Here is a 26,797-nt window from a genome sequence, read left to right on the forward strand (position 1 = left end):
GCTTCCTGTGATGTTTTTTGAGGATAAACACTGCAGTTTTGGTTACTGAAGCCCCCCCCGATTCCCTCGTGAAGACTGAGAAGAATAAACTCAATACCTTCTCCATCTCCCCATCCTTTGTAACCAGATGTCCTTCCGCATTCTTTATTGGGCCAATATGGTCTGTCCTCTCTTTTTTACATACTTAAAAAATTTCTTGGGATTTCTTTTGCTCTCCTCCGCTATGTGTCTCCAGTTCTTAGCCATCCTTATTGCACCCTTATATTTCTTGTTGCATTCTTTATAATGTCTGAATGCTGATGACCATCCCTCAACCTTGTATTTTTTGAAGGCCTTCTCCTTTGCTTTTATATGCATTTTTACATTGGAGTTAAGCCATCCAGGACTTTTGTTCGCTCTTTTAAATGTATTACCTAATAGGATGCATTTGATAATGCCCTTGTTTAATATGCTCTTAAAGAAAACACATCTCCTCCGCGTTCTTTGTTCCTAAGATTTTATTCCAATTAATGCCTTCTAGTAAGGTTCATATTTTAGGGAAGTTGGCTCTTTTGAAATTCAGTGTCTTTGTATTCCTTTTATGTTTCCTATTTGTGTGATTTATCCGGATCCAATTGACCCGTGGTCCTCGTTTCCTAAATTGCCCCATATTTCAACATCAGTGATCAGGTCTGTATTGTTGGTAATCAGTAGATCCAGTAATGCTTTATTTCTAGTTAGTGGATCTACCATTTAACCCATACAATTGTCCTGCAAGACATTTAGGAACTGGCAAGCCCTAGATAAATGTGCGGTTCCCTCTGCTTAGTCTATGTCTGGATAATTAAAATACCCCATTATGAGAACACTTGCCATCCTTGCTGCTAATCCAAATTGTGATAGCAGATCAGTCTCCCCTTCCTCCCTCAGGTTAGGGGGCCTATAGCATACTCCCAGTATCATTTTCCCCTTGGCTTCATCCCTTTGGAGCTCTACCCATAAGGATTCCACCGCCTCCCTAACACCCTTAGTGATGTCATCTCTCACATTCACTTGTACATTATTCTTGATATATAGGCATACCCCTTCCCCTTTTTTACCCTCTCTATCCTTGCGATAACATGTATACCCTTGAACGTTTGCCAGCCAATCATGAGAGCTGTTGAACCAGGTCTCTGAAATTCCCACAAAATCCAAATCCTCCTCGTACAATAGTATCTCTAGTTCACCCATCTTGTCCGCCAGGCTCCTGGCATTGGTGAACATGCCATGTAGTGTAGACCGGTCACATATTATCCTCTTATTGGGTGTTCTGAGATTGCAACAAGGACTTGCTACTCTCCTTACCTTGGGTTTATGTGCTTTGGTTAACCTACCACTAATGCCCCCCAATACTACCCTCTGGAATATGTTCCGCGCTTATTATCCCTACCTCTACACCCCCTCTCCCCCCATCGCCTAGTTTAAAAACCCCTCTAACTTTTCAGCCATCTTCATTCCCAGCTGATCTGCACCCTCCTCATTTAGGTACAGTCCGTCCCTTCTACAGTACCGGTCATCGACTGAGAAGTTGGCCCAGTCCTCCAGGAACCCAAACCCCTCCTTAGTACACCAGCTCTTCAGCCACTTGTTTACTTCCCTAATCTCCCTCTGCCTTTCTGGTGTGGCTTGATGTACCGGTAGTATTCCTGAGAATACTACCTTGGAGATTCTTTTCCTCAATTTAGCGCCCGAGTCCCTAAAATAGTTTTTTAGGACACTCCATCTACCTCTGACTTTGTCATTGGTGCCAACGTGCACCATGACAGCTGGGTCTTCCCCAGCCCCTCCCAGTAATCTGTCCACCAGATCCGCGATGTGCCGAACCCGAGCGCCTGGCAGACAACATACTGTTTGATGCTTCAGGTCTTTGTTACAGATTGGCCTCTCTGTCCTTCTAAGAATTGAGTCCCCTACCACCAGAATCTGTCAATCCTTTCTCTTCACTTCCCCCCCACTCTCACTGGAGGAGTTCTTCCCCTGGCATCTAGGAGAGTCCCTCGGCTCCAGCAGTGCTGGTCCCTGACTGGGATAACCAATGTCACTCAATGGAGCGTACTTATTGGGATGCTCCAGGCCTGGATCGGCCTCTCTGACACTTGCCCCTCTACCCTTCCTGTCACCTATCTACTCTTTGCTAGTGCCTGCACCTCTTTGTCTCCATCCACCTCTGTGCTGGCCCCTGCCATGCATGTTCCTGGGTCTCCTTTAGTATGGAGGGACTTCTCAGTGCTGACAGTTGCTTCCCCAGATTAAGAACCTGGGCTTCCAGGGAAACAAAGCGCTTACATTTTGCACAGCAGTATTCACCCGCGATCGGATGATCAAGGAACACATACATGCCACAAGATGTACAAGTTGCCTCGCCACACCCGCCGGGCATTGTACCCATTACATTTAATGACGAATGGGGATTATACCCTGTCACCTCCTGGACTTATCCGTTATTTATATTTGACAGGCTTATTGAGTTCCCAGGGGACACATGGAGAATGCAAAAAGAGAGATGCACACACAGCAGCTATGGCTATCCCTCCAATCTACTGCCCAGTCACATCTTTTGTATTTTGTAAATGTGTGCACATAATACGACGGCTTCTGTGACTGGGCAGGAAGAGGGGAGGGGTGGGCATAGCAGATGTATCGACTAAACTTGAAGAAGCCGAAACCAATGCGTCCAGCTTCAGAGCTCTGGAAATATGCAATTAGAGATAAGTCTAGGAGGTGACATGCACCTCTTTGGATTTAACACAAAGTTTGTCTACATTTTTTTTTACAAAGTTGCCGAATTCCTAGAGTTTAGCTTTAAAGGGGGATATGATTACATTGTAAAACTATATCAAAGGTTACTCCAGTAAAACATCCTGAAGAGGATACAAAACCATGACTTGAGATTAGAAGAAAGGAGGTTTAACTTTAGATTGAGGGAAGGATTTATTACGGTTAGAACAGTAAAAAAGTGTGGACTTCCCTCCCCCAGGAAGTGACACTAGCTTACATAGTTGGTGAGGTTGAAAAAAGACAAGACCATCAAGTCCAACCTGTGTGTATGCTTTTATGTCAGTATTACATTGTATATCCCTGTATGTTAAGGTTGTTTAGGTGCCTAATAGTTTTATTTAATTATCTATGCTCTCTGCTGAAACCACTGCTTGTGGAAGAGAATTCCACATTCTTACCACTCTTACAGTAAAGAACCCTCTACGCAGTTTAAGATTAAATTGCTTCTCCTCTAATTTTAGTGAATGGCCGCACGTCTTTAATTTTCCTTTTCGCAAAAATGTTTTATCCTTATTGTGGGGTCACCAGTACAGTATTTGTACATTGAAATCACCTCCCCTCTGAATAGTCTGCTCTCCAGATAGAATACGTTCAATGTTCGTAATCTGTCCTCAAAACTAAGGTACTCCAGTTCCTTTATTAGCTTTGTTGCCCTTCTCTGGACTCTCTCCAGTTCCAGCACATCCTTCCTGAGGACTGGTGCCAGGAACTGGACGGCATACTCCAGAGTAGGACCAGAATCTTGTAGAGTGGGAGAATTATCGTTTTATTTCTGGGGTAAATCCCCTTTTTAATGCATGCCAATATTCTGTTGGCTTTGCTTGCAGCAGCCTGGCATTGCATGCCATTGCTGAGCCTATACTAGGAACCCCCAAGGTCCTTTTCCATCCCAGATTCCCCCAGAGGTTCTCCCCCTGAGTGAATTGCATTCATATTTTTGCCACCCATATGCATAATTTTAAATTTTTCTACATTAAACCTCATTTGCCATGTAGTTGCCCACCCCATTAATTTGTTCAGACCTTCTTCCAAGGTTTCTTGGAATTTCTGCGGAGAAATTATTGCCCTGCTTGGTTTAGTATCGCCTGCACATATTGAGATTGAGCCGCTTATCCCATCCTCCAGGTTGTTTATGAATAAATTAAATAGGATTGCTCCCAGCAGAGAACCCTGGGGGACCCCCACTTTCCACACCAGACCATTCCGAGTACTCCCCATTTATCAATACCCTCTGAACCCGACTCTGTAGCCAGTTTTCAATCCAGGTACTCTCCCTATGGTCCATGCCGACAGACCTTAGTTTGTACAGTAAACATTTTCATTGAGCTGTATCAAATGCCTTTGCAAAATCCAGATACACTTCTATGGGCCTTTATTTCTCTAGATGGCGGCTCACCTCCTCATAGAAGGTTAATAAGTGCGTTTGACAAAAATTATTCTTCATGAATCCATGCCGATTACTGCAAATGATATCATTTTAATTACTAAAATCTTGTATATAATCCCTTATCTCCTCCAAGAGCTTTACCCATTGACGTTAAGATAACTGGTCTGTAGCTCCCAGGGTTATATCTTGGTCCTTTTTTAAATATTGGTGCTACATTGGTTTTTCTCCAATCAGCTGGTACCATTATAGTCAGTAGACTGTTCATAAAAAATTACGAACAATGGTGTGGCAATTACTTGACTGAGTTCCTTAAGGACCCTCAGATGCAAGCCATCTGGTACCGGTGACTTAATGTTACGTTTTTAAGTCTATTCCTAATTCTATCCTTGGTTAGCCACAAGGGTGCTTCCTTGTGACGTGTCATGAGAATAGCAGCTTAGCGTGTCCACAACTTCAACCTTTAGATGCCCTCCTGACGCAGCGGGATATTCCGAGCGATGGAAATTGAATAAAATAAAATAATGCACACAGCCATACAAACTATATATTAAGTATATCCCTTTTTTTTATTAATATATAGATATATATATATATATATATATATATATATATATATATATATAATGAACAACTTGCTGATCACAGTAACATACCATAAGCTGTAGATATAATTTATAGCAGAGGTTTTGTGACACCTGAAATAATGTCAAGGGTTACTTCTAGTATTGAGAAAGACAGACCTATCTCATCAGCTGGCTTATGTATGGCTGCTAATCCTACGTATGTTCTTACTTTGTTGCATGTTTGTGCTTACTCCACTGGTATGCCATGATACACTATGGATGTTACTGTACCTAAACTCACCTATGTCTTGTTTAAACCTTAACAAATTTGACAAGAGAACAATGGTGGCTGGTGCTCAATATTTGGGGGGGGAGGGGGGGTGCAAATAAACTCCTCACTCAGGACCTGCTTCCTGATTGTCCGGAAGGAGAAGCAGGAAGACTTAATGGAATAATTGGCTAATGTCACAGAACTGTATGGGCTCAGCTCAAAAATGAGCCCACCCATTTTTTTATGCCAATTAGAGCCTCAGGCTCTTATGTGCATCAAAAAAGAAGAAAAAACCCCATTGAATTCCATGTGTCTGGCACCCTGCATGTAGATTAGGGGTCGGGCTCATGGATTAGAGGGGCGGTTTAGACAGTTAGAGCTAGTTTACACTTGCTTCAAAACAAGGATTCAGACAGGCTTTGTGAAAGCTCTTTGAACGCCAGTCAAAGCCCTTGTCACTAAATAAAATGGTTAGCTTACAGTCCTGTTTACGCCTTGCTTTGAATTGCTGCGGCTTTGATTCAGAAATTATAACCCATGTCGCTTTAGTGGTGCTTCAAATCATCTTCAAAGCCTCCATAGAAGTCTATGGCAAAGCTTGCTTGAAGCATCTGCAGCTTTTGAGAAGTTTTAATTCAGCTTTAACCTTTGTTTTGGAGAAATTGCAGGTATGAGATATCCACACACAGGGCATCTGCCAAGCTTCACCAAAGCTTCAAAAGAGCATCACTGCAGCATCACTAAAGCTTCACCAAAGCATCACCAAAGCATCAAAAACACATCATAAAAGTGTACTAAAGCTGAAGCAAGTGTAAATGAGCCCTTAAAGACAATGAAAGTGCTCTTTGGCCTTCTGAAAACATTTCTTTAACCACTTCAGCCCCGGACCATTTTGCTGGCCGAAGACCAGACCACTTTTTGCGATTCAGCACTGCGTCTGACAATTGCGCGGTCGTGCTCCAAGACAAAATTTATGTCCTTTTTTTCCCCACAAATATAGCTTTCTTTTGGTGGTATTTGATCACCCCTGCGGTTTTTATTTTTTGCGCTATAAACAAAAATAGAACGACAATTTTGAAAAAAAATAAAATAATTTTTTTTTTACTTTTTGTTATAATAAATATCCCCCAAAAATATATATATATAAAAAAAACATTTTTTCCCTCAGTTTAGGCCAATACATATTTTTCTACATATTTTTGGTAAAAAAAAAAAAATCACAACAAGCGATTGGTATGCGCAAAAGTTATAGCGTTTACAAAATAGGGGATAGTTTTATGACATTTTTATTGATTTTTTTTTTCTAGTAATGGCGGCGATCAGCGATTTTTATTGTGACTGCGACATTATGGCGGACACATCGGACATTTTTGACACATTTTTGGGACCATTGTCATTTATACAGCAATCACTGCTATATAAATGCAGTGATTCCTGTGTAAATGACACTGGCAGTAAAGGGGTTAACCAGTGGGTGGCAGTGTAGGGGTTAAGTGTTCCTAGGGGTGTGTTACTAACTGTTGGGGGCTGGGCTTTCAATTAGTGAACACTGATCTCTGCTCCAATCACATGGAGCAGAGATCAGCGTCACTAGTTGCTAAGCAGAACGGGGAGATGCTGTTTACAACGGCATCTCTCCGTTCAGCTGCCCCGTGAGACAATCGCGGGTATCCCCACGGCAATCGAGTCTGTGGGACCTGCGACCGGACTCACGGGGGTCCCGATCAGCACGCGAGCGCACTGCCACGTGCTGGCGATGGCAGGACGGCATTAAAGATTGGACGTACCTGTACGCCAATATGCCTGCCCGTGCCATTCTGCCGACATACATCGGCGTGCGCTGGTCGGAAACTGGTTAATCACTGCCCAGCGTACATACAGCCTTGGCAGCAAGCAGTTATACCAGGATAATGGTTGTATCCTGGTACCGTTTTTAAAGCCGACGCTCTGCTTTCCTATTAAAAGGAATAGAGTGACTTTATAGCCATTCCCTGATATCCTCTGTGACTAATGAAGTCAGAAGCGACAAGGATTTCAGCACTTAGTTTCAGTGCTGTAATTTCTTGCTGGTACAACCAGAAAATTATCTGATGAAACATGATCTACGTTTGATCAGATGCTCTGAAATGGTACCTTTTCACTGCTCAAAGGCGTTTGTTCACCCCTTGTAATGGCAATAAAGGTTAAATGGAAAAAAAAATTTATAAATAAAAAAAGGGAAAAGCACTCTCATTCCATGTGTGCAAATGTACATGTAGGCCTGGGACAAATATGTAAACAGTGATTGCACCACACATTTGAGGTATAGCCCAAAGAGAGTGACAGCAATAATTATAGCACCATAGCTTAAGTTTAACTCTAAACTGGCAACCTGTAAAGGCTTTGAAAGCAATGCCTATGGACAATTTTAGGTATCAGTTTGTCACCATTTCACAGTTGTGCGTATTTTTGGATGTTTGGAAATTACTCAACGCCACATCATCTTTTATATTTTACCTAAAAAAGATTGGGTATTATATTGTATTTGTGTGCACTAAAATTAATTTAAGAGTATTTCTTCCTGACAACTTGCATTTGGCAAATGGCTGCATAATTATTGTGTGACACAAAAAATAAAAAAATAAAAAAATCGCAACAACCACCATTTTATTCTCCTGGGCCTCTGCGTTTAAAAAAAAAAATACATAGCGTTTGGGAAAAAGGAAAAAATTAAGATTGCATGTGAACATTTTTAAAATTTCCCTCATAGACAAGTGGTTAAAATGTGTTACCTCCCTTTCCTGCTGTGTGGTCATAAATTATACAAATAAAAAACTTAATTATTTTACTAAATAAAAAATAAGAGGTTTATGTCTTTTTACATTTAAACATTACAGCTTCAGTCACTCCAAGGCTTACTGGATGAGATTCAACATGAACCAAAGACTGAAAGTCATGCTGTACACAGCCTTTTTTCAAATGTATACTTTCATCTTTACACTTAAGTAATGCTTCTTTTCCATCACTGACTTCAGTAGTTTGAACGGATTTAAAATAAACGTTTTTCTTCAAATTATAGTGAAGCTTTTGACTGAGCAGTAATACAATCACTCCTCCAATACGTAGGACTCTGTAAATAAAAATAAAGAGTGTAGAGGTTAAAAAATAATATAGTGACCAATAGATTTTAAAATAGCTTCAAGAACATGTTAGAAATGTATTGGCTGCAATTATATTGACCACTTTTGAAAATGCTATATGCCCTGATATTCTCCAGCTTCAATACACTGAGGCTAGCCATACATGTTTAGATTTATGTTGTTCAGATCTGTAAGCTGAATGAGAGAAATCACTAAGCAGTGTAGATAGGGGAATCTCCCCTGCCAGTTGTATACAAACATCCACCAACATCTGATTGGATGCAGTCATTGTTAGGCAAACATGTTTTTTCACCTGCTTCCATTGACTTTGCAATTACAGTTGTTGAACTGCATAGTGGTGAAAGGGCCACTAACAACTTTTGGCCGATTCAGTAGGAATCGACCAAAATTCAAGCTGTGTTAGTCACATACCTGGAAAAAGTAAAAAGTAAAGAGGCGGATTTACAACTTCTCTGACTTCTATACTCTGGATTTGTTCTGGGCCTGTGATAGAGAAATACCTGATCCAGAAAATATGGTTTATGGAAGCAGACCAGCACTGTCATTTTTATTATGATGGGTATTGTAGGGGCAAATCGTTTCATATAAACTAATTAGGGCAAATTTGTTTTTCAAGACTTAGGTCATGGTTGATTTCACATGCAAAACTGCCTAGTATTTTCATATAAAGATATTGGGGTTGATTTACCAAAGGCAAATAGGATGTTCACTTTGCAAGGGAGTATGCCACATAACTTATTGAACAGGTTGAAGTTTCACTTTATGAAGAATACCCAGTCACATGCAAGAAACCCCCCCCCCCCAAAAAAACAGCATTTTCGCGTGAACATAATTGGATGAGTTTGACCTTTCAAAACACCTGGATGCTATCTACAATCTTTACCTGTAAGCTGAGAGCAAATGTCCAAATCAATATGTTAGCAACTACATTGGCAAGCTTTTGAGAACATGCATCCCCTATAGCCCTACCCCACGAGTCAGTTTTGTAGCAAGCAATGCAGAGCAACAAGAAGAGTTTAGGGGGGGTGGCCTGTGTACTCCAAGATGTGATTAAACTGAGATGGAGTCAGCAATCCAGTAAAAAAACAACACATTTTTTTTATTGATAACTTCAGGGTTAAACGTTCCATGATACATGTCAATTTAATTACATTCATTAGCATCTTGTGGTGGCCACAGTTGTGCACCAGTTATACGTTCATTCGGCTTTGGCTTAATAAGTAGTAGCACTTTACATTTTTTTTCTTTAGTCCACTTAAAAATATGGAGTTTCCAGGTTCAATGCATCCAGAAAGTATTCACAGCACTTCATCATTTTCCACACTTTGTTATATATAGTTACATAGTTAGTAAGGTTGAATAAAGACAGCATTCCATCCAGTTCAGCCTGAGTGAGTGTCTACAATTGTCCCTATCCCTGTACATTGCACACTCACATTCATATACTAGGGCCAATTTTGGACAGAAGCCAATTAACCTACCTGCATGTCTTTGGGGTGTGGGAGGAAACCGGAGTACCTGGAGGAAACCCACGCAGGTGCAGGGAGAACATGCAAACTCCAGGCAGGTAGTGTCGTGGTTGGGATTCGAACCAGCGACCCTTTTTACTGCTAAGTGAGAGTGCTAACCACTACACCACTGTTTTCCTCAAAATTCTACCAACAATCCCCATAATGACAACATGAAAGAAGTTTGCTTGAAATCCTTGCAAATTTATAAAAAAAAAAAAAAAAAAATCACATGCACATAAGTATTCACAGTGTAAGTAGGGAAATTATTGTGCTTACCACAAAGTTGAGAACATACAGCAACACCACAATGTGACAAACTGAGTATATGTGAGGATAAAAAGTGTAGTGCTATTAAACGATACCATAGGTAATGGAGGTATCTAAAAGTGTACAACATATAGGTAAATGTGAATGAAAGTACCAAATAAAACAATACTGATTTATAGTACAATATAGTGCATTTGAACAAAACAGATACAATTCAATAAGTGCAAATGAATGCAAGATAAAACATTGAAGTGCATATGAAATAGGTGAGTGGTCACTAGAAAGTGAATGCCGCAAAAATAAGTCAATAAAACAATCCCAAGTCCACCATATGCTAATGAGGTATCCACAAAGTGAACTATACTGGAACAGCTGGAAAGCTGTAAACAAAGTCAATGCCTGGAGAACAAACTTTAGAGCAGTGAGCTGGAGCCAAATCCCCAGAGGTAGTGCGTCCTTTATCTGGGGAGGGGAGTAGGTACTCATACTGGAGATTGACTCACTGCCGTGGGCACCTGGGTCTACAATCAGGCTTAGGAACGGTAAACCGTAACTCTGGTTGGGGTCACCTAGCGATGCACTCTGCAATCCCGGCAAGGTACACGGAATTCTCGCCTGACCGATGCTTGAACATGGGGGTCATAAAAAGAAACGCCTCCACATGGTGTAGGTCAAAAGGGGAGTTTATTTTAAAAAAGTACCATCATTGTCAAGATGTGATCACAGGTATACCACAACGTATGGAGCTGGCTAATAAAACCGTGGCATTTCACTCAAATGGACTTCAACTGAGGTATTAGTCTGCTCCTCCACATTGTGCAAAATATAGACAATAAAAAATGTGATCAACCAATAAGTGATCAAACCAGCAGTGGCTCCATCCACTGTGCTATAATATATTGCACATAGCGAATGGTGTGTGTTCCATGATTCTCTTTGTGCACTAATGGGCGGAAAGACATCAGTCACATGACTCCAAATACCACCAAAAGAAAAGCTCTATTCGCCGGGATATAAAGGATAAACATTTCATTTGGCAACAGTGGATGTGTCATCCCCTGTCACAGTTCTTAATCAAGTATGTGAAGCCACAAAATGGGTATTGAGAAAATACAGCAATCTAAAATGTATGCAAAGGACATTTCTTGTTAAATGCATTGAATTCTGTTTGAAGAATAATTATTTTTGGCATGACCAGACCTACTACAAGGAGGCTACTGGCATAGCCATGGGAGCAAAATTTGCCCCGAGTGTTGCCAACACCTTTATGGCACAATGGGAAGAAGACCACCCTGTGAACTAGGACTGTATAAGAGGTTCATTGATGACATTAATTGTCTGGAACGGAGGCACAGAAACGTTGGAGAAATTCCTATGTGGACTTAATCAAAATGATAGAAATATTGCACTCACTTAAAACATTAATGCAAAGAACATACAATTTCTGGACTTGGAAATAAGTATTGAGGGAGATAAATTAAATACAAAAACATATTTCAAAGTAGTAACAAGGAGTAGCTACCTACCAATCAAAAGTTGTAATTTTTTTATGTAAATTATTTTTATTCGTTTTAAAAGAGAAGTTACAGCACAGAGCCTTGGGACATTCCCTGGCTCGAACAATACAAAACAGTAGGTAAGGCATAACAACCTAAAAAACTATCAGTCTAACCCAAAGAACACACATCAAAACAACCCCGTAGCTTGCTGCTAAAATTGACAGGAGTAATGTATTTCCCTGTGATCAACTTAAGCTTAGTAATGCACTACAGGCAGTCTACAAAATAAAGGTCTATAAGTGGGTATCGATTTGACCTGTATCTGGGGGAATGGGATAATTCTTTCCTCTCATTGGATGAGGTGCCTTGTGATCAGATACTCTTTTGGTACCGCTATATTGATGACATTGTTTTTGCCTGGAACGGTACTCAAGATGCTCTGATTCGTTGTATGAAGCTTATGGAGGACAAAACCTTCAACCTTAAGTTCACTGTGACATATGATTGTCTTAAAGTGAACTTTTTGGATGTGACCATCTCAAGGGACTCTCGAGGTCAACTCACAAGTTCTCTACATAGAAAAGAGACCGCGGGTAACACAATTCTCTATGCGACCAGTTGACACCCAGCCCCCTCATTAAATCAATCCCATACTCTCAATACTTACGTATTAGAAGAAACTGTATGGAGGAATCCACATTTAGGACTGAATCCAAAAAACTAGAGGAACGTTTACTACAACGTGGCTATTCCCACACATGCTTGAAGAAAGCATTGAGAAGAGCTTGTACACAAGAGGCAAAATCTATTAAGGGGCAATTCTAGGAGAAGAAGGAGATTAGGGGAAAATTGGATCCGACTTAGTTGGTTATGATGTATACTTTACAACATACTGCCATACAAAAAATAATGGAGACATTGGCACATTCTGTCCATTGATCCTACGATTAGGCAATTTATCCCAAAAACTCCAATCACCTACAGGCACTCAAAATCTCTGAGAGACTGTCTTGGGAAGAGTGAATACACGGGGGAGTTTAAGGACGACCCGTGCAAGCGTCATGGTTCTTTCAAATGTGGGGGTTGTCCCCAATGCCAATTCATTAACACAGAGCAGAAAGTCACATTGCCAAATGGAAAAATTCTCAGGCCTTTACATTTTGCAAACTGCCGGACATACGGGGTAGTTTACCTTTTAACCTGTGATTGCGGATCTTTCTATGTGGGTAAAACCAAACAGTCACTTTGCAAAAGAATTGGCAGACATATATTAAGTATACGCATGTGCAATCCGGACCGAACATTGGGCCGACATGCACGTGATATACACTTAGGTAATTTTCCAAAGATTAAATTCCCGGTATTAGACCAGGTCCATCCCTACCCCAGAGGAGGTGACTGGGACAAAATCTTACTACAAAGAGAAACAAGATGGATAATGGACCTATGTGCCACCAGCCCACCGGGTCTCAATGAATGTGTCAGCTTCAGACCGTTTCTGGAGGGGTTTTCCTCGGGTATGTGGGATGGCCTCGAGGGTATGCGATTTATCATATCAATCATATTTCCGATTAAGTATCATTCTTATCAATATATGATACTCTGCGGGGCTGTACGGGGTGGTTGATGTGGTTGAGGGGGTGTGTTGGTCTCCCCCCCCCCTTTTTTTTCCTCCCGTCTTTATGGCTAACTGCAGCCCATGATGTTAAAATATAATGATCTGGCATTTCCCTTCACATTTTTGTGCCCCTTGTGGGACAGAATACCACCTTATTCACTGTTCATTTGGATAAGAATGTCCAGGTGATTTTTCTTTATTTTTTTAATTTAAATTTTTATTATTATTTTGCATATAACCACGTTTCCGCTTTAGTCTGTTCCCATTTGTGGCTTTATTCTTATTTAGGAGGTGCTATTCCATTATGCGCTGCCTCAGCCAATGACGCTTGTAGCAGAGCATCACTTCCGCTTGTAATGTTGTAGCCGATGCGTTCCAGCACTGGCCATGACTGTACACGTTATGACGTCATTTCCGTTGGGCGTGTGGGGGAAACCCAGTCGTTCATACGGAATGACGTAACTTCCGTAGGGGACGCCGTGCTCCAATACACGCCACGGGCGTGTGGAGCACTGGCGCAGCCTGCGTAATGCACTCTGCGTTTCAGGGTGGTCCGAGGCCGTGTTGGGCTTTAAGCCCTTATACAATATGATTGGCTGTAATCACGTTGGCATGGAAACATGCTTACCGCGTCTACCGCTATATAATATGATTGGCGGTTGTTCCATCTAAACAATACACACCCCCTTCCATACGTAATCACCACTAGCCAATCAAATGGTAATTAGTTTGTATTTAAAGTGCACCAGCTGCAGGGCATCTGAGCGTCATCCACACGCCTCACACAGAGGAATGTCCTGCTGTCTGTAAGTACTCTCACTTTAGAGTTTGGTTTTACAAATGATGCTCTATTAAACTGGGGACAAAATAAACAATTTAACCCTTTTTATAGGAAATAGGTGGTTGGACTTTATCTTCCAGTCCCTCTTCTGTGTTTACCCCTTGCGGATGGGATAAGGCATTTTTGGGTGTAAGTCGTACATGTGCTAATTTAGCCTCATACGCAGACGCAAGCGGACTTGAGACACCCGAGCATCTACCATGCTCCCTGTTTAAGGACACCCCCCCTTTTGGGTAAATAGTAAGTATAGGGCTATATGTTTTTATCTTTCCCACACACTGGGCACTATTGGCACCGTAGGTTTACAGATGTACCTTTTTACTTCATGCTATATGGGGGGGGGGTATCTTATCTATGGGGCATTTGGTTCTCTGCAGATACGTCACTCTTGGTTTTCCCGTTTTACCCTCTGAGGCGTGGAGGTGGTACTATTCATGGTAGTTACTGTACCTTTCTATATACACTTTATACTCCCTGTCTTCACCCTCTTGGGTTATGGTGATACCTCTTTACATCTGTGCACCCGCTCGCATATTTCTTATTAATATAGGACCACCTTTCTACACAGAGGTTTGGAAATAAGTATAAAAGTAATCTAGAATCCAATATATCGTTCTGTCTACGGGTCTATAAAACGCATCTGGAAGGAATATGCAGGACATTATGCACCTGCATGATATTTTACTTACATTTAAACCAGCCTGCAGATATATCCATACTCTAAAGTGACACATATCTGCGGTTGACCTTCGAGTATACATCTCATTAGGTAATGATCTCAGATGGGCCGCTCGGTTAGCCATTTGTTTTTTCTCTGCCTGTTATATGAATTTTATGTGTTTTTAAAGATTGGTTCTTTACATTGTAGATCATTGTATCAATATATCATCGAGTTTTTTCACCCCTGATGAAAGTTCTGTGATAACAGCAATTGGAAACGTGTCGGGTGTGGGTGATATAAGAAGAGTTTTTTAATCATTTATTTTTTGATTTGTTTCGTTTATGTAATTGTCCATCTGTCAACATGCCATTGGGACATGTTTTAGTCTATATGCCCCTCTGGTGGTACTATGTATTTTTTGTAATTATTAATAAAATTTTGTATACATTGTGAACCTTTGTCTGGTGTTGGTGGTCATTTAAAATCCCACCCACTTAGGGGTAATTTTTCTTCGTCGTCTTGACACTTGGGCAGCACAGATGCCACCCTAGACAAGGTCTATCAGAGGAGATGTCTACTGACTAGACTGGGTTCATAAACCAACAGGGTTTTCCTGCTCCACAACCGTTGTCTCAGACTCTAACCAAACCTTCTGGAACTTCTGAGGGCATCCCCGGAGGGAATAGGCTTCCTTGTACAATGGTACTGCAAGGTTGACCAATGACTTCCATGCACTCAGGGTGAGGGCCGCTGCAGGGGCTCTGCCCCGGAGCATGACAAGTTTCCTTGCATAGAAGAGCAGCAGCCCCAGTAGCGTGCGGACTGCCCGTGAGGGAACCAAAGCGGCCACTAACCCAAGCAGACACATCTCCAATGTCTGAGGTATAGGAATCGTTGTTAGCTCAGTAATAAAAGAGAGAACTCATGACCAGTAATGTTGCAGCTCGGGGTAAACCCAAATCATATGAATGTAGCCTGCCGAATCCGTCCGACATCGCCAGCACTGCGACGTAGAGTCAGGGTAAATCCTATGAAGCCTATATGGGGTGTAATAAAATGTATGCAGTATTTTAAATTGAATCAGCCGATCTCTAGATGAGATCAAGTGTCTGAAGGGGGGGTTCCACATGTCCTCCCAGTTCACCCCATCCAGCCCCGGCAGCTCCGCCACCCAAAATTCTCGAAGTTTTTCTAATCCACTATGAACCGAAGGCTGCAAAGCCCTGCAGATCGTGGATAATGGTTTAGGCAGCGTCTCCTGACGCAGAAGCAACTCTATATTAGACGGGTATAAGGTTAGAGGCAAACTACCAAACTGAATCCCATATGCGTGGCGAAGCTGCAGGAACCGGAAGAAGCAGACATTGGGCAAGTCAAACCTAGATTTAAGCTGGTCAAATGTCAGTAATGCACCATTCTCGCAGATGTGGTGTAGATACCGAACGCCCCTCAACGCCCACACTATCGGATGCGGAATAGAGTAGAATTCAGGTAAGGAGGGATTGAGCCAAAGTGAAGTATTAGGAGAGAGCACCCGGGGCCCAGTCGGCTGGTGGCCGACCACCCCAGACCACGCCCTCAGCACAGTCCTCATTGAGGCGGTGAGAGGATGCGGAGCTCTAGGGCCCCTAAATAAAACATTCCGAAGAGCTTCAAAGGATCCCACAATTGAGGCCTCCAAGGCAACTGCTGCGTTGGTGGCATCCGAGGCAAGCCAGCCATGGGCATGTGTGAGCAGCGCCGCTATAAAATAGAGGAAAAAATCAGGGCACGCCAGACCCCCCTGGGTCCACGGTCTCTGCAGTATGGATAAGCGGAATCGGGGAGGCATGTTGCCCCATAAGAAACTGGATATGTGAGAGTTTATAGTCGCTGAAAAAGAACCTTGGGTATCCACGTTGGAGAATGGCACATTACGTATAGGAGAGGGGGAAGCAATTTCATTTTAATTAAATTAATTCGACCTATCGGCGTAAGAGGAAGGTTAGCCCACACTTCAAGCCTATTCTGTGTAGTTTGCAGGATGGGAAGATGATTAAGTTTACAAAAGTCCTGTATTCTGGGAGAAATGATGATACCAAGATACTTAATTTGTTCCGCCCACTGTAGCGAAAGCGATGGGTCAGCCAGTCTCCTAGCCCCCGGGTCCACCGGCAGAATCTGGGACTTGTCCCAGTTCACCTTCAAACCTGACACGGCCGCGAAGCATGACAGAAGCTCCAGCGCCGCCCGGAGGGACGGCCCGAGATCCCGGAGAAAGAATAATATCGTCCTACAGCGCAACCTTTTCCTCCAAGGATCCCACCTGTACCCCCGAACGGCGCCCAAGGATCGCAGCGCAACCGACAAGGGTTCAACCATTAAGGAAAAAAGGGCCGGGGACAGAGGACACCCCTGTCGAGGACAGCACACCCCCCAGTTTAATTTGTGCATTTGGTTTCTGGTATAAGAGGCAGGTGGATTCACTTCCTATAAATGGGGCCAAAGCCATACAACTTAAGTACCTCCTCCATGTAGGTCCAGGACACAGAATCAAACGCCTTTTCAAGGTCCAAGGCTACTAAAACTCTGGTGTCCTGGTCCGTAGAAGGGATCTGCAAATGAGTGAAGACTCTACGGATATTGATATCTGTTGACTTCCCTGGCATAAAACCAGTCTGATCTATGTGTGAAGTTATGAAAATATATGAAGCACATATCTGTATAGTACTCAGAGTTCCCCTTCAATATGAAATGTATTTCTTAACAAATACCAAAAGAATTCAGAAACATTTTGCTAAGTATTGCAACACATATATTGATTGTGTCTTCTTGCTCTGCGGATGACATGAAATGTCCTGCCAATGAAATGATAAAAGATAATATTCCCAGAAATGATGCTGAAATGTTGAAATGGAAAGTCCCTGCTTATAGTATAATTTCTCACCTGACTTAATTAATCTTTATTTTGTCAAACTGACCTTTTACTGGTTATTGTGGTTGGGTCAGTGTGACCATATGTGGTGTGGAGGAGATGATTCATGAATGTATTGCGTACGTTGCGATTTGGGCCTGTGCCCGCTATATACTTTGATGTTATAATTTTTTTATAAAAAGCTGTACCAAATTGTATTCTGTATCATAACCCCTTGGAAGGTGTGATCCTCTGTACAGTGTGTATTCTGAAGTAAACATACATTAAGACGAATGCTATTTCGTAGATGTCCTTTATTTCAAGGCTGACGTAACATGTTTACCAAAAACTGGAGGATTCCCATCAGTCTGGTGGCTAACACTTTTGTCGGTATCTTTAAATCATAGTTGAGAAGGGATATAGGATGAAATGCTGAATAGGAGGCATCTTTTCCCAGCTTATGTACCAGAACTATGTGGGCCTGTGCCATTGAGTCAGGCAGAGATCCTGTCTCTAAACTAAGGGCATATAACTTATGGAGCCGTGAGACTAAATCAGCTACGTAAATTTTTTACCAGTCACCTGGAAGCCCGTCTTATTAGGTGGTAGGGAGCGGATTGCTGCTTCAATTTCGGTTATCGAAATGTCAGCCTCCAGTAGGGCCACATCCTCCTCTGACAGACCTGCCAGAGATAGACCCCGAAGAAATGAGAGGTGCTCGGGGGACAGCTGCGCAGTGGTGGCTCTATATAATGAGGAATAATATGTTTGAAATTCGTTAAGAATGTCAGATGGGTTAGAAGTCATACCCCCTGCCACAGTATGCATCATGGGCACAACTGTTTGAAATTTGGGGTCAGCCACCACACCGGCCAAAAGCCTCCCATTCTTGTCCCCTGATTCGAATACCCTGGCTCTAAGTGACCACTCCGAGGAGGCTGTTGCATTAGATAAGTGCAGAGAAAGCACCCTCCGAGCTTGTACCAGGGAGGAATACGCCCCAGGAGAAGGATCCGATGCAAATTCCCGTTCTGCCGTACATACATTGGACTCCTAGGTCCTTGGTCTCAGAGGCACAGTCCACCCTGGCAGCCTTAATTGCCAATATGTAATCCCCTCTTATGGTTGCCTTAAATGCATCCCAGGTTATCTGTGGGGTGGACACATTATCACAGTCCCAATATTGAGCAATCTTCCCTCGCATATTCTTTTCCACCCTCTCATCCCGCAGCCAGCGAGTCGCTAGTCTCCAGCCACCTCTGCCCTCCCTTCCCCCAATCTGCAGAATGACCTCCAGGTGGAATGATCTGAAATCCCCGCAGGCAAGTATGTTGCCGAGACTACAAATGGAAGCATAGCCGGAGAGCAAAAGGCCAGGTCTATTCTGGAGCCCGAGCGGTAGACCGCAGATAGGTGGGAGAAGCGCCTCTCGTGGATTTTTCCACCTCCAGACCTCTGTGAGCTGCAGGGCCATGGCCCATTGCACAAAATCTGTATCTGGAAGCCTGGTTGGATTGGAAGTATCCAAAGTTCGATCCAGAATGCCATTAAAATCTCCCGCTATGATAAGTCTCGTGACCATATGAGGAGCCAGCCTGTCATACACTGTGTGAAGTACAGACGTCGAGAAAGGGGGCAGAAAAAAAACGACCCGTGCTAACCCGCCAGAACCACTGAGGTAGGTAGGTCAGCTTCATCCCTAAACAAAAAAACGAACAGTCTTACCAAAAACTAATCGCTGGGCGAGGAGAACTAGATAGTTCTAAGTCCCCTACACTTAGGTGATGCGATGACAGTACTTGAGTTGGAGACAGATTCGGACAAGAAAAAAAGTGAGAACAAAAAGACAAAAAAAAGAATGGGGGGGGGGGGGGGACGACAACAGTAAGGTAGGCCCCTTTCCCTGATGCGCCGACAGATGTCTTGGAAGGTTTTCCTCTTCTTCTGCAGATCCGCCGAGAAGTCCAGATGTATTTCGGCGTTTTCATACTTGAGGTGCGGATGCTTCCTGGGTTCACTTAGGATACGGTCCCGATAATTAAGGAACCGTACCAGGAATGGTCTAGGTGGCGCCCCAGGTGGGCGACGGCCAGCCGGCACTCTATGTGTCCGCTCCACCACGTAGGTCGGCGAGATAGGAGTCAGGTCCAGGATGCCTTTAAAGAAGGCTTCAGCAAATTCTGCAGGACGATCTCCCTCGGATCCTTCCGGTAAGCCGAGCACTCTCACATTGTTCCTCCTAAGGCGGTTCTTGGCATCATCGGATTTAGCTACCAGCATTTTAACCGTGCCCTCTAACGTCTCAATGCGGTGGTCATGATTAGCGGTTAGGTCCTCCGCGGCCGATATGCACGACTCAGATTCCGTGAGGAGGCCCCTAAACTTGTCCAGGTCGGCCCGTATGCAGTTACATTCCTCTGTGAGCTTGTCAATACGGGTCAGTAGTGAGGATCTACTGTTTTCAATGGCAAGTAGGATCACCACCGTGTCCCCAGAGGTTGAGATCTCCGGGGCAGATGGGCCTCCCTGCCTCGCCTCCATATTTAAATCAGCCAGCAATGTGTGAAGCCTGTCAGTTAAAATGGTGTCAGAGCGTTCGGCTTGCGCTGATGGTTGCTTCTTGCTGGAGTGCGGGGGTAGCGTTTTTTTGTTCTTTGCCGGCATGAAGGAAGGGAAAAGGAGCAATGTAAGCAGTTCCTGGTATATAGGAGTGTCAGGCCAATTCCCTCCCAGGTTATGAGGTTGCAAGCATGCAGGGGTAGCCGGGTGGTAAGAAAGATAGTGCCTAGCAGGAGCTATCTCCGTCCAGCAGTCACAGCAGCAGGGTGTGAATCAATGGCTAAGGAAAGCAGGAGAGGCCGGGGTTCACAAACTACAGCATCTGAGTCCAGGCAGTTAGGGAGAGCAGGGTTGAACACATAAGATGAATGAGGGCAGTCAGGAAGCCACCTAGGCCCGAGGCCTCCTAACCAAACACTGACCCTTTGTTGAAATCTGTGGCCAGGTCAGGGTGGGATGGGCAGGCAGGCAATAGATGGGCACACAGCCCCAGACGGGAAGTGGACCGGCCGCAATGGTCCTCCGCGGGCGGCTGCCATAGGAAAGGCCAGGGATCCACAGGCCTCACTAGGCTGCACTAAGCCAGATCAGTCCGCAGCCTCCTCGCTCGCTCCCAAGGCCCAGACAAGCCACCAGAGCACACAGGGGGGAGAGCACCAGAGGATTGGAGGGTGGATGAGGGTCTCCTACCTCCCGATGTGGCCTGATGCCGATGAATACCGCAAGGCCTCCAGAGTGGCAAGATGGCAGACACAAGCTCCCGGTGACGGCCGTCTTCCAGCCGACTGGAGCGGAGATTGCTCACAATACTGGCGCCTATCACTGCAGGGCACCCCGGGGAACAGCCAGTCATAACTTCAGGCTCCAATCAGGTCAGTAGGGCAAGGATGGTAATGGATTGGGCTGAGGATTCATGGAGCTCACACAAAGAACATCCTCTGCCACTCACGCCCCCGACAACAAGTTGTCATTTTAAGCCTTGGTTGTTCAACATCCCGAAAGGACAGCTAGTAAGAATTAGGAGGAACTGCACAAGGGATTCTGACTTTGAAGTAAAAGCTGATTTCATTGGACAGAGATTCATCAGGAAAGGTTACAATCAACAATTTGTGGAGAAACAAATTGATAAAGTACAAGCCATAGATAGAAAATTAATGATACATAGGAAGAAGAAAGTACAACAATTCCTAGAAGCACCAGTACTAATACTTGACTATAATGTGCAAAACAAGGACGTGGAGAAAATATTTAAGAAACATTGGCACGTCCTAAAAGGAGATAAACATTTACAAAGCATTTTGCCAGACAAACCAGTGATTATTTACAGACGGGCTACCACATTAAGGGACGTAATTGTGAAAAATATGGTGGACCCATCTACAAGAAACCAATTTACATTTTTTAATGGTAAAGGGTTTTATCCCTGTAAATATTGTTTTGCCTGCCAACACTCTAAAAAAATTCAAGGAAAAAGGAAAGAATTCCAAGCAACCAGTACAGGAAATACCTATCCAATTAGAGATTTTATTAGCTGCCATACAGAGGAGATTGTGTATGTTCTACATGCGCATGTAAATTGCAATATGTAGGTACAACTAAACAAGAGTTAAAAGTCAGAGTGAAAGAACATGTGCAGAACATAATCAAAGGATTTCCCAAACAATGTATCTAGGCATTTCGCCGCAGTCCACAAAAGTGACCCATCGGTTAACATTTTGGGAGATAGAAAGATACAAGAAATCGCGGAGAGGGGATCATAAAGTGAGAACAATAAGCCAAAAAAATCACAATGCATATATAAAATGAAAACACTTGCACCTCATGGGTCAAAAATTGATTTTGACTTAAATTGTTTTATTAGTGATTATTGATTCTTTTTAATTACCATTTATGTAAACTTCATATTTTATTTCTGGTGTGCATTAGGCCGCGTACACACGGGCGGATTGTCTGCCCAACTAAGTTCGTCAGACAATCCGACAGACAGTCCGTTCAAAATTTGCATGAACGGACTTGACCACACACGATGAGCAGACAGTCCGCTGAAAGCGTGCGTGATGACGTGTACAGCACGTACGACGGGACTAGAAAAATGACGTCCTATACACTGCAATGCAACCTTCGGCCGTGTAAATCCTTTCTGAGCATGCGCCATACTTAGTCCGTCCAACTTGCCTACACACGAGCGGACTGTCCGCTGAAACCAAGTTTCAGTGGACGGACAAAACCAAGCTTGAACGGACTGTCTTACGGAAATTCCGTAAGACTTTGTTCGTCAGATTGTCCGCTGAAAAAGTGCGCTGAAGCCCACACACGAGCGGATTGTCCGCTGAAACACGGTTCAGCGGACTAAGTTGGACAGACAATCCGCCCGTGTGTACGCGGCCTTATAGATCCACCCAGGTTTTTAATTTAAATGGTGTGTAAATTTTAACCTTATTCCACTACTAATCTAAGGTTTATATGTATTCATTATAGTTTATGGGTACCGGCACCAGCGTCTATATTTAACATTTTATATTAAATTAATTTAGATTTATTGTCATTTTAACTAGAATTTTATGAGATGAATGTAGTACCTTTAATTTACTATACTTGAGTATTTGAAGCATGTGAAGTGTTTGTAATTGAGGTTGCCGTTATGCTCTTCAATAAATTATATTATAATATATAGATATATATATATATATATATATATATATATATATATATATATATATATATATAGATATATATATATATATATATACACACACATATATATATATATATATATATATATATATATATATATATATACACACATATATACACAGAATTTTAATATATTTTTTTTTTTACTCAGAAGGGAAGGTACATTACCCCATCCAAAGGTGTTTACAGTTTACAACGAACATATTTTTACCAATTATTGACCACTGGTGAATGTATTCTTTGGTCTGCAACAAAATGGCGTTTTTACCACTTCCTCTATAGTGGGTATCAATGGATGTGTGTATCATCCAATCCGGTTCCCCGAGGAAGTCACGAGGTACGCAACGTGACGTAATGCGTAGGACGCAAAACCGGAAGTGATCACCGCAAACCGGAAGTTGTTACAACAGACCGGAAATAGGTGCCGCGGACCAGAAATAACGTACTAAGTGGTGTGAAATGCCATTGTACTCTGAATCTGGCCTAGTTTTCTGCTATCTACATGTAAGCAGCCATTTTTTTATTAATAAAATTGATGTTATTTGGGTAATGCACTATTGGAGACCCATTTATTTTCACATGTGGATCTAATTATGGACTGCAAGCTGATATTCACCTCCCATACCCAACTGATATCGCCGAACTGACTGGCTTATACATATGGAAGTGGGGACAAAAATCGGTGTAAATGAATAGAGCATTTCTTGTACACCTATGTGGTAAGGGCACTGAGAGCACAGTATTGGATTCACCGCGCACTCCTCATCACTTGAATTGGGTGTTAAAGGACATATATCTTGGATTTCCCATCTGACACTGAACTTTTTTCACTTTATTATTTCAGTTTGCACTCAATTGTTGATTTTGCACTTTATTATTGTTATTACGCTGTATATTAGTGGAGTGCACTGCATATATACTGGACTATATTGGATGCACTATATTTTTACTCTTTTTTTGAAGTAATGTTTTTGATTCATACACGATTACAGTAATATTTTTATTACTTTTATATTTTGCTAAGGAGATTGATCACTGAGGTTATGCGCCAAGTCACGTATATTTATGTACACTTTTTCATGCTTTTATGTGATTACCATCGGATTTTGCAGCATTTCCACATTTATAGTTAGTTATTATAGTAGTGCAGAAGTCCTTTATATTTTAAACATTTCATTTGGGTACAGTGTTGCATGACCGAGCAACTGTCATTATAAAAGGTTACAGCGCTGAAAGCTGAAAATTAGCCTGGGCAGGAATTCATGCCACTTCTTAATGACAATAGAAGCATTTAGCCGCGTTATGAAGCTAGCCATTCCACTATACTGAAATTTCAAGGTCCAAGAAATGTAATCAACTGGAATTCAGGACGTATTTTAAACCCACTGTCCAGAATGGTTACATGTCACCCATTGTACTTGTATGAAACATTTCACTACCTGCGCTACCCGCTATACAGTTTATCTGATAACTTATGCATGCAAAAAACAATGTCGGGCGTATCATTAGAACTTTTTCAGTAAGGGTCAATGAACACCTGCCCAGTATTTAAAAAGGTTGTACCAACCATAATGTCCCTCAACACTATTCACACTACCATAAGGATCCATCTGGAACTCCATTTCAGGTTTTTGATAAATTTGTCCCCCGTTGGAGAGGCGACTCTAGTCTCAGAGGGGTGTCTCTCCTAGAAACGTTCTGGATTTAAGAATTAAAATCGTACTCACACTTTGGCATGAATATTGATTGGGACATTAATGCCTTCAATAATAGAGCTTAATAAATTTGTTGGTTGCATACATTGGTTTGCTCTCTCACTATGTGACATTTCTTTTCCCTTCCACTTTTTTATTTTTTTATTGTTTTTGATTTCCATGTTGTAACAGATTTCTGTATATATGCGAATATTGACTCCATGGGTGTATAGTTCTTCAGTCTACATTGGTTTTGGATATAAACTATTGTTGTCTCACAACCCAGTTTAAAAAATGACATTTTCTTATATGATTGTATTATATAGTGACTCCGACTGCTTATTTGCATTTATTTAACCTTAGGCATGGTCAGCATGACATTGGAGTTGTGGATGAAGTCATCTGTTTGACCGGGGCGAGGCTTGGTTGTCACTCATGCGATCATAAGTTCGGCATCTTAGGCATACATTATGAGGCATGGAACGCATGTTACCTGCTATGGAAAAAAAACCAGAGTGGTTTCGACATCACGCATGAAGTCATGTGACTGACGTCTCTCCTCCCATTGGTACCCAAAGCGAGGTATGGAACACACGCGATTTGCTATGTGCGATATATTATAGCGCAGTGGACAGAGCCACGCTGATCTGATCACTTATTGGTTCATATTTTTTATCGTCTATATTTTGAGCAATGTGGAGGAGCAGGCTAATACCCCAGTTGAAGTCCATTTGGACAAAATGCGTTGGTTTGTTAGCCAGCTTTATACATTGCGTTATACCTGTGATCACATTTTATCTGCACACATCTTGACGATAAAGGTACTTTTTTAAAATAAACCCCCCTTTTGAACTACACCATGTGGAGGCAATTTTATGACCCTCATGTTTAATCATTGGTCAGACGATAATTCCATGTACCTTGCCAGGACTTCTGAGTGCATCGGCAGGATTGTGGAATGCAATGTTAGGTGACCCCGACCAGAGTTCTGGTTTTCCGTTCCCAAGTAGAATTGACTCGCTGCTGCTGGCACGTGGGTCCACAATCTCGGGCAAGAGTACCTACTTCCCTCCCCAGGTGAAGGACGCACTACTCTGGGTGATTTGGCTCCATCTCACTGCTCTTCAGGTTTGTTCTCCAGGCATAGACATGGTTTACAACTTTGCAGCTGTTCCAGTCTGGTTCACTTTGTGGATACTCTATTAGCATATGGTGGACTTGGATTGTTTTGTTTTTTACTTCAATGCTTTATCTTGCACTTATTGAATGTCATCTGTTTTGTTCGGATGTACTATATTGTACTATAATTCGGTATTGTTTTATTTAGTACATTCAAATTCACTTATATATTGTACATATATCCATAAGTATTCACAGCCTTTGCTAAGACACTGAAAATTGAGCTCAGTTGCATTCTGTTTCCACTGATCATCCTTGAGGGCCGGGACACACTGGCACGACTTTGGGAGCACGTCGCATGACGTGTATAAATCAATGATTTCCTATAAGAGCCGTCCTACTTTGGTCCCACTTGGGCATGACTTTAGCCCATTGATTTGAATGTGAGTCGCATCCAAGTCGGGACATTGTCTTTACTGATCTGATTTGTGGCATGCGACTCGTGCTTCGAGGATCTTGAAAGGGAACCCCACATTACTAGAGAAAGAAGACAAGTTGGAACTACGACGGGAGGCCATTTTTCATAAACGATTTCATCAAAAATCTGCATACTGTTTATTTTTTTATGGTCAGCCTTAGCCTCTCTGTTGTGTGTCTGTGTGCAACATAGAGCATGGAGAAAGGGAGCAGCAAAAAATTGTCTGAGGATTTTAGGAGAAAAGCTGTGGAAAAGCGTGGACAACCTTAAGGTTACAAGTCCACCTCTAGAGATCTTAATAATTCTGTGTCCAACTGTGTGCAACATTGTCAAGAAGTTTACAGCCCATCTCCCTGGATGTGAATGAAAGAGAAAAATTGATCAAAGATTGCAATGAAGGATTGTTCGAATGGTGGAATAAGAACCTTGATCAACTTCCAGACAAATTTAAGCTGACCTTCAGGCACAGGGTACAACTGTGTCAGCTTGCACTATACGTTGCTATCTGAATGAAAAGGGACACTATGGTAGGAGACCCGGGAGGACCCCACTGCTGACACAAAAAAACTATTGGAGTTTGCCAAAACTTAGCTAGGGAAGCCAAAATCCTTTTGTGAGAACGTGCTGTGGATAGCTGAAACAAAATCACTGCTTTTTGGTAAAGCCCATCATTCTGTTTTCAGAAAAAGAAATGAGGCCTTTAAAGAATACAGTCCCTACAGTCAAACTTGGTGAAGGTTCACTAATGTTTTGGGGTTGCTTTGCCGTTTTAGGCACTAGATGTCTTGACTGTGTGGATGGCA

The 26,797-nt window shown here is 42.5% G+C and overlaps 1 protein-coding gene across 3 annotated transcripts in view; it reads right to left on the reverse strand.

Moving 5' to 3' along the window:
• Nucleotides 1-4,783: 4,783 nt before the first annotated feature.
• The window catches only part of THUMPD2 (THUMP domain 2 tRNA and snRNA guanosine methyltransferase), a 327,697-nt gene continuing 305,683 nt past the window's right edge, over nt 4,784-26,797 (reverse strand). For 2 of the 3 annotated variants that reach the window (XM_077486497.1, XM_077486496.1), the window contains one exon: nt 4,784-8,129. In XM_077486497.1, the coding sequence (XP_077342623.1) occupies nt 7,868-8,129 (262 nt within the window). In that variant the 3' untranslated portion in view covers nt 4,784-7,867. The remainder of the gene's footprint in view (nt 8,130-26,797) is intronic. The other variant, XM_077486498.1, reaches the window with a different exon arrangement.

The sequence above is a fragment of the Lithobates pipiens genome, unplaced genomic scaffold, assembly GCF_037356315.1.
Source record: "Lithobates pipiens isolate NorthernLeopardFrog02 unplaced genomic scaffold, aLitPip1_a1.2 Scaffold_18, whole genome shotgun sequence".
In the NCBI taxonomy this organism is placed as follows: domain Eukaryota; kingdom Metazoa; phylum Chordata; class Amphibia; order Anura; family Ranidae; genus Lithobates; species Lithobates pipiens.